Source organism: Rhincodon typus, chromosome 20 (genome assembly GCF_021869965.1).
Source record: "Rhincodon typus isolate 14 chromosome 20, sRhiTyp1.1, whole genome shotgun sequence".
In the NCBI taxonomy this organism is placed as follows: Eukaryota; Metazoa; Chordata; class Chondrichthyes; order Orectolobiformes; family Rhincodontidae; genus Rhincodon; species Rhincodon typus.
The window spans coordinates 42,543,966-42,553,011 of record NC_063351.1 but is presented as its reverse complement, the minus strand read 5'-3'; the positions used below and the strand labels follow the sequence as shown (position 1 = coordinate 42,553,011).

Sequence of the window (9,046 nt, the reverse complement as noted above, 5' to 3'; positions counted from 1 at the left end):
GGCTTTAAGTCCAGCAGGATACATTATCTGATGCGACAATGCTTATGTTATCCTTTGTAACATTAATAAACAGGGTGTGGATATCATTGGTATTGAAGAATCCAATAAACATTTATTATAACTAGCTCTTATATACAATTATCACATTCTCAGACACAAAGGTGTCTGAGCTAGTGTTAGGCAGCTATAGCAGAAGAACATATTGCTAGCAAAGTGTCATGCTTCAAGTGGTCTGAATTTAGATGGAACCTGAGATCTTTATATCCTTGGCCACATGCTATGATGCAATGATGAGCCACTTAAAGGTATACTGATACACTGGCTGTGAGACAGAGCATGACAGAGCGATTCCCAGAAATTAGGGCCCGGACAGCTGAAGGAATGAGGAATTATGTTGACCTGAGGAATGTCTGTACTGAAGTTAGTTGTACATATTTTTGCAAGCAAGATTTTTCCTTTAACAACAATGCAACTGAAAAGCCAGTTAGACTCTCTCCAAGTGTAACATTTGGTCTAAGGTAAGGCAGGGAAAGTAAAGGGACAAATTGGGCTATTCTGATCTGAATTGCCTCCCTCTCATATGAGGTAGTCACACTGTCCTGGCTTGGGCACAGTCCCGAGGGGTGTTGCTATCTGACCTTAACTGACTTCCTTGGCACCGGAGCTTAGACAGGTCATTTGATGCCAGAGATTTTTGCTCATAAACCCTAAATCTTCCTTCACCTTACAGACACACTTTCTGTCGTAAGACCAGGATGCAGTAGGACCTGTACTCTGAAACACACTGTAAATCACAGTACATACTGCACTTCCAACCTGACAGCATAGAGGTAGCTTTACTCTGTATCAAACCTCTTGGTGTACCCATCCTGGGGGCATTTGATCGGGACAATGTTGAGGGAGCTTTACTCTGTGTCTACCTCTGTGCTGTCCCTGCTCTGGCAGAGTTTGATGGGGATCGTGTAGAGGGAGCTTTATTCTGTATCTAATCCCATGCGGTCCCCGTCCTGGGAGTGTTTGTTGGGGATGGTGTAGAGGGAGCTTTATTCTGTATCTAATCCCATGCGGTCCCCGTCCTGGGAGTGTTTGTTGGGGATGGTGTAGAGGGAGCTTTATTCTGTATCTAATCCCGTGCGGTCCCTGTCCTGGGACTGTCTGATGGGGATAGTGTAGAAGGAGCTTTACTCTGTATCTAACCCCGTGCGGTCCCTGTCCTGGCACTGTTTGATGGGGACAGTGTAGAGGAACCTTTACTCAGAGGAGGAGACAAGAGAAGGGTAAAGGAGAGTGGTGGAGAGTGAAGGGATACAGAGTGGAGAGAAGAGGAAAAGGAATGGAGCAGGAGGAGAGCGATGGGAGTTGGTGCAGGAAGAGGAGTGGATGCCTCAGAGCTGATAATGGAATTTTTGAATTTTTTCAATCAGATGTTTCCACAGGGGAAGGCAATGCTGGGAAGTCCTGGTTGTGAAAGAGAGCAGAACAGGGCTGTCAGGGTTTTGTTTCTCTTCCTCTGACCTTCGGGTGGTGCTTTCTGAACAAATGTAGCAGCTGGTTGTGGTGTAAGTGAGGAGACGAACAGGTATCCCAGCAACTCTCAAAGAACACACAAGACTTCCACCAACTTCTGAAAACAGCCACTTGGCAAACAGGAGAGTGGACAGGCAAATATTGGAGAAGGATCCCACCCTATCTACTCCCCTCTGCATCTTCTCAAAATTCTCATTCAGACTTTTGTTCAAGGGGTGGTGGAGATGTTGAGGGAGCTGGGGGTGGGGGGCGGTGTTTGAGGCAGATGTCCTTTGACTTATTGTCGAGAATCAGGCAGAAACCGTCGCAGCGCCTGTGAAAACAAACAGTAGCTTCCGAGCTACCCTCCAAAGGGGACACCAGGGTGTGAGCTTTTCTACTTAAACAACGCGGCAAATTGATCTTGGATTCGTGGGAACAAGTCATCGCGCCTGCGACGTAATCCAACCCCGACACAAGTTTCCAAACATCCCTTATTTTAGTGTTTGGTAGGGGGGCTGCGATGTGAAACCAGCCGCCAGCAGAGATCAGATCAATACATCAATACATAGCCTTATATTCCAAAAATCCCAATTCAATTGGACACATCAAGGTCAAAACAGGAAAAGTTGATTCTCCAAGCCACGCTGAATAGGAAACACATCACCGTTCCATAGAATCCCTACAGTGTGGTAACAGGCCTGTCAGCCCAAACTAACCCTCAGAATATCACACCCAGACCCATTCCCCAAACCCACCTCTACACACTACAGGCAATTTCCCATGGCCAATCCACCGAGCCTACACATCTTTGGACTGTGGGAGGAAACTGGAGCAAATCCACACAGACACGGGGAGAACAGACAGTTGCCCAAGGGGGAATTGAACCCAGGCCCCTGGCGCTGTGAGGTAGCAGTGCTAACCACTGAGCCACTATGCCATTCCTTCAGCGTTGCTGGGTCAAAATCTGGAACTCCCTCCCTAACAGCATTGTGGCTGTCCCTGTATTCCTAAGGACTGCAGTGGTTCAAGAAGATGGCTCACTACTGTTACAATGCGAATCCTCACTGTTGCTCACCATGTCATATAAGCTGTGTAGTAGATTTGCTGCCAACATCCTCTCTTTCGTTTTTGGGGCCTGGTGTAGTAGAGGAAAGCCATCAGACAAAAAGAACTGAGGATGTTGGAAATCTGAAACAAAAACAGAAATTGTTGGAAAATCTCAGCAGGTCTGGCAGCGTCTGCGGAGAGAAATCACAGTTAACGCTTTGGATCCAGTGACCCTTCTTCAGAATGTTCTAAGGAAGGATCAGAGATGCTGCCAGACCTGCTGAGATTTTCTCACAATTTCTGTTTTTGTTTCAGAGGAAAACCATTTCCTGGTCTAAGTAGAAGAGGCTGTTTATTCCATGATAACAACTAGGTACAAGTTATATTAATATGAGAGACCATAACATGTCCTCCTGGAGAAGGCAGTGGTGAGCTGCCTTCTTAAACTGCTGCTGTCTTTGGTGTGTAGGGAAACCCACAAGGTATTTGGGGAGGAAGTTCTAAGATGTTAACCTGGCAACAGTGAAGGGACAAGATCTATTTCCAGGTCAGAATGGTGTGTGGCTTGGAAGGGAACCTGCAGGAGGTTGTCTTCCTACATATCTGCTGCTCTTGACCTTTGACATAGAGATCAAAGGGCAGGTTTGTCAAAAGCCCTCAGACATTAGTGAGGAGGCAGCATCTGTTTTGAGTGTAGCTCAGTGGCTAGCACTCTCACCCCGAGGCAAACGTTTGTGGATGAAAAATCCACTCCAGAATCACAAGCACTAAGTCTTGTGCACCCACCCCTGTGCACTGCTGTATGTGGGCTACACTGTTAGAAGTGTGCTCTTACAGATAAGATCATAAACTATAGCCCATCTCCATTGGTTCATGACCACTACACTCCAATGTAGACCAGGGGGAGGCTTCCCTGTGTCCTGGCTAATAGTTATCCCTTAAGCAACATTACACAAAACCCAAAGCCTGGAGTTTGCTGTGTTTAAATTGGCTGTCACATTTCCTATATTACAATAGTGACTACATTCTAAAAGTACTTTAGCAGAGGGCTCTGATGCATGCAATAGTGATGAGAGATAGTATAGAAGTGGAAGTGTTTCTTTTGAATGGACTGACTGTTATTTGCCCTATCCAAATGTGATATCCAGGCTGAAGTGTGTTTCCTCTCCTTGATCAGGAACAGTTGCTGTGGTTGTGTGTGAGAACAGCATTAGGAGACTGCAGAGCAGCACCCAGTAAATCCCACAGATTTTTTGGGATTGCTGGCCGTAACTGCATTTGGCTGTCGCCAAAGACAACAGCATCCTCAGCCGTGAGCTGCCCCCTGATTGATCTCTTACAAGTCGATGGTGAATAACGCCCCTCCTCTGTCTCATCCATCTAGATAGGAACAATTGCTTCTTTCCCATTCTCACCACCATCTCCGTGATGTCGGGCTTCCTGTTCAGAATTCAGTTCCTTGTGTTGTTTGCTGTTTGTATTCAGAAAGAATCCACATCGATAAAATACCATTCACAGTGCCCCAAAGCACCTCACAGCCTGTGCTTGAGTGTATTTTAGGGGGATACACCAACTCACCCATGCACACAAGCAGCAATGAGTTATGGGAAGGCGATGATCGAGCAGGTTTATCGTTAGATTACGCCAAGGCAGAAGGTGCAGTTTGAGTTCAATAAATATCTGAGATTAAGAGTCTAATAATGACCATGAATCCATTGCTGTTTATCAGAAAAACCCCATCTGGTTCACTAATGTCCTTTAGGGAAGGAAACTGCCGTCCTTACCTGGCCTGGCCTACATGTGACTCCAGACCCCCAGCAATGTGGGTGACTCCTAACCGACCTCTGGGAAATTAGGAATGGGCAATAAATGCTGCCTAGCCAGCGATGTCCACATCCCGTGAATGAATATATTTTTTAAAAAAGGTGATGAGATAATCCGCTTTATGAAGCCGTTGGTTGAAAGGGTTGACCGAGGGAGAACTGCCCTGGCTTCCTTCAAAGTAATGTTATATGAGGTCTTCTAAATATTTCTGATCAACTTGTTCGGAGATGGTGTAGCCTTCCTCTGGAGCAAGTGGGATTTGAATCTGAACCTTCTGGCCTAGAGGTAGGGACACTACCAGCGAGCCAAAGAGTTGATAGGATCTTCAAAACCTACCTGAGAGGGCCGGTCGGGCCTCCTGTTGGGTGCAAATTGGCTTCAGTGTTTCCTAGATTACAACAATGACTACACTTTAAAAGTATGTTATTGGCTGTAAAGCTTGTTGAGCGGTTTTGAAAGATTCTGCCTAAATGCTATTCTTCCTGTCCTCCTGTATTCCTCTCCTACCTTCACACGATGAGCAGTTACAGCATGGAATTCAAAGCCTGCAAGTGTGCTGGAGGCACGTTCGGCTGGGGCATTCAACAGGTTAACTTGGACAGAAATAATGTGCAAAGATTCGGGGAGAAAACAGAGGATTAACATTTGGTAACAATGCTTGTTGAAGAGCCGGTGAAAACAGGATGGGCAGAATGGTCTCTTCCTACACTGTAGTACTCCTATGATGCTGTGATACCTTTCATATGTCGGGAATTGGATCTAAAACTACTTACTCTGTCATGTCAAAAGACTTTTAAAAGAGTGAAGGGATAAGAATAAGGGATTTTCAATCATTTGAAGTCGAAAACGCCTCTTTGCGATGCCAAAGCCGAGATATTGAATCTTTAGAGACCACCATGTCGGTCAATATTGACACTGCGCTCGCTAATATTGACGTTTCATTGCTTTCCACCAGCAACCAGTGCTCATATGCACAAGCTGTTCCAATCACACCTGCACTTCCATTTCCTGCCTCCCCAGACCCCCATGTTCAGGGAGAGCGGGGAGGAGGGTAACTTCACAGGGACTTGTGGAGCCAGTCCAAACGTATGGGCATTTGTCTGAATACCACCTGTCTCTCAGCAACCATGGATAGACAAGAGACAGAGACAACGAGGTTTGAACCACTGTGAGTGCATCAATGTCGAAACACTGAGACCTGCTCCAGAAAAAGCACCCACTTATATTACAAGGTTTACAGGATGATACCTAGACTTCAGGGGTTAAGTTATGAGGAAAGATTATACAAATTAGGCCTTTATTCTTGAGAATTTGGAAGGTTAATGGGTGATCTAATCGAGATCCTCAGGATATTAACAGGAGAAGACATGGTAGATAAAGACGAACTATTTCTACTGGTTGAAAATTCTGGAACCAGATGGCATAGTCTAAGACTTAGACCATTCAGGTGTCAGAAAGCACTTCTAAACATAAAGAGTGGTGGAGCTTTGGAACTCTCTTCCTCAAACGGCAGTCGATGCTAACTAAATTATTAAATTTAAATCTGAAATTGACAATTTTTTATTAAGCAAGAGTATCAAGGGGTATGGGCCCAAGGCAGGCATATGCAGTTAGACCACAAATCAGCCCTGATCTAATTGAATGGTGGAGCAAATTTGAGAAGCTGAATATCCTACTCACGTTCCTGTGTTCCTACTTCTGCTGTCTTCTTGAAGCTGCATTCCAAGAGAGGAGAGATAAATTGAAAGTAAACAAAACAATGTTTCTCCATCCACAAAATGTAGAATCTTGCAAGAGGAAGATTGGTAAGGAAAAGCCAAGGAATTACAGACAGGTGAGCCTGACATCGGTGGTGGGCATGTTGTTGGAGGGAATCCTGAGGGACAGGACTTACATGTATTTGGAAAGGCAAGGACAAATTAGGGATAGTCAACATGGCTTTGTGTGTGGGAAATGGTGTTTCACGAACCTGATTAAGTTTTTTGAAGAAGGAACAAAGAGGTTTAATGAGGGCAGAGCGGTGGACGTGGTCTATATGGACTTCAGTAAGGCATTCGACGAGGTTCCTCATGGTAGACTGGTTAGCAAGGTTAGATCACATGGAATACAGGGAGAACTAGCCATGTGGATGCTAAACAAGCTCAAAGGTAGAAGATAGAGAGTGGTGGTGGGGTTTGTTTTTCAGACTGGAGACCTGTGACTGTGTGCTGTGGGGATCAGTGCTGGGTCCACTGCTTTTTGTCATTTATATAAATGATTCGGATGTGAATGTGGAAGGTATGTTTGATGGGTTTGCAGATGACACCAAAATTGGAGGTGTGGTGGACATTGAGGAAGGTTGCCTTGGGGTGCAACAGGATCTTGATCAGATGGGCCAATGGGTCGAGGAGTGGCAGATGGAGTTTAATTTAGATAAATGTGAGGTGCTGCGTTTTGGAGAGGTGGATCAGGGCAGGACTTATACACTTAATGGTAAGGTCCTGGGGAGTGTTGCTGAGCAAAGAGACCTTGGAGTGAGATTCATAGTTCCTTGGGGGTGGAGTTGCAGGTGGATAGGATAGTGGAGAAGGCATTTGGTACGCTTGCCTTTATTGGTCAGTGCATTGAGTATAGCAGTTAGGAGGTCATGTTGTGCCTGTGCAGGACATTAGCTAGGCCACTTTTAGAATACCGTGTGCAGTTCCGGTCACCCTGCTGTAGGAGGGAAGTTGTGGAACTTGGGAGGCTTCAGGAAAGATTTACAAGGATATTGCCGGAGTTGGAGGATTTGATCTGTGGAGAGAGGCTGGATAGGCTGGGGCTATTTACCCTGGAGTGCGAAGGATGAGGAGTGACCTTATAGAGGTTTATAAAATCATGAGGGGCATGGATAGGGCGAATAGACAAGGTCTTTTCCCTGGGGTGGGGGAGTCCAAAACTAGAGGGCATAGGTTTAAGGTGAGAGGGGAAAGATTTAAAAGGGACCTAAGGGGCAAATGTTTCACATAGAGGGTGGTGCGTGTATGGAATGAGCTGCCAGAGGAAGTGGTGGAGGTTGGTACAATTCCAACATTTAAAAGGCATCTGGATGGGTATACGTATAGGAAGGGTTTAGCGGGATATGGATCAAAAGCTGGCAAATGGGACTAGATTAATTTAGGATATCTGGTCAGCATGGACGAGTTGGACCAAAGGGTCAGTTTCCATGCTGCGCAGCTCTATGATTCTATATCTCTTTGGCTCTATGACTCTATGACTTAAGAAGGCCATTCAGCCTCTCGTGGTCTAAGAGACCTTTATCCTTTGTCTCACTCCCCGTTCAATGCTTCTGTCTTTTCTTTTAATAAAGTCAATATTCAAGTGTTCCTTTTAAAAATTCAGTCTTCAGTGTGTTTTGCTTAAAGAAAATTCACTTAACCTCTACAAGGTGCAGGGCTGGATGAACACAGCAGGCCAAGCAGCATCATAGGAGCAGAGAGGCTGACGTTTCGGGCCTAGACCCTTCATCAGACCATTTTCACCAGCATCTGCAGTTCCTACTATCTCTGATTCACTTAACCTCTAGTAACTTTCTTTCATTGTTTTCCCTGCCTGTTGATGACTCACTGATGATAGATCTTCATGATTCTCCTTATCAACTTCCTTCTTAATTTTCATACAGACTGGAAGGGGAGTAGTTTACAGTGTTGTCTCTGAGCTCCATTTGGAATCGGCCTAGGTTTTGTGCAGATGCCACTGGTGTGGGACACAAACTCTCAATCTTCTCACCCAGTAGTGGGAGAGCCTCCCACTAAATTACAGTTAACACTTTGTCTCTAGCACTATCTAGAAACTATCAAACAAAACTCCAGAAAGTTTCCAGGTCCTTAACTCACCTGTTACCTTCAGGGAATAGACAACACTCCTACTGACACCCTTCTCTCAGCAGGGGAGCTGTCGTGGGGGCCCAGGGTGTATTTAACTGCACCCCATTTATTGTTAACCCACAGAGCACCATCACATTTGCGAGCAGAATATATCCAGGAGGAAGGAGCAAATTACTGCAGATGCTGGAATCTGTACCGAAAACAAAAAATGCTGGAAATCACAGCGGGTTAGGCAGCATCCATGTTGAGAGAGCAAACTAACGTTTCGAGTCTCAATGACTCTTCATCAGAGCAGAAATATATTCAGCTCTGTTTCGAAGAGTTTTATTGAGCTCAGCTTCAATCACAATATTTGGTCCAGATTCATTGCTCAGGCTGTTGTCTACAACCTTTCTCGTCACAGTCCCATGAGCTCTGGTTCATAATCTAAGTCAGGGAACAGCGCTCTTGACACCAGTCACCTTAGCATTTCAGTGACTGGAGCCCTTCAGGACCATAGATACAATTCAGTCAGTGTAAAGGTTGTAACTCCCAGCTATCTGAGCAAGGCCTGGATTGACCCATTGTGAATCTCAACAACTTGCTGCAGAATTTCAGGAGTGGATTCCTGGGAGCCCACCTTTGGTAGTCGGAGAGGCTATATTTCAGTGATGGTCTGACCTAATGGCCTTTGGTTTGATTTTGGAAACTAAGTAAGCTATTCCACACTCTCTCTTGGATTGACCCAATTCTCCCTGCACTGGGATCCTGAACCCAGCTGAACTCTGCTCCACATTTCATTGCCATCATTTTTGATTTAACTTTCTCTTTTAAAATGGTAA

The 9,046-nt window shown here is 45.3% G+C and overlaps 1 protein-coding gene across 1 annotated transcript in view; it reads right to left on the bottom strand.

Annotated features, from left to right (window-relative positions):
* Nucleotides 1–9,046, bottom strand: part of LOC109937818 (slit homolog 1 protein-like) — a 200,427-nt gene that overhangs the window by 137,015 nt on the left and 54,366 nt on the right. Inside the window, exon 6 of the mRNA XM_048609217.1 lies at nucleotides 3,856–3,880. Within this exon, the coding sequence (XP_048465174.1) occupies nucleotides 3,856–3,880 (25 nt within the window). The remainder of the gene's footprint in view (nucleotides 1–3,855; nucleotides 3,881–9,046) is intronic.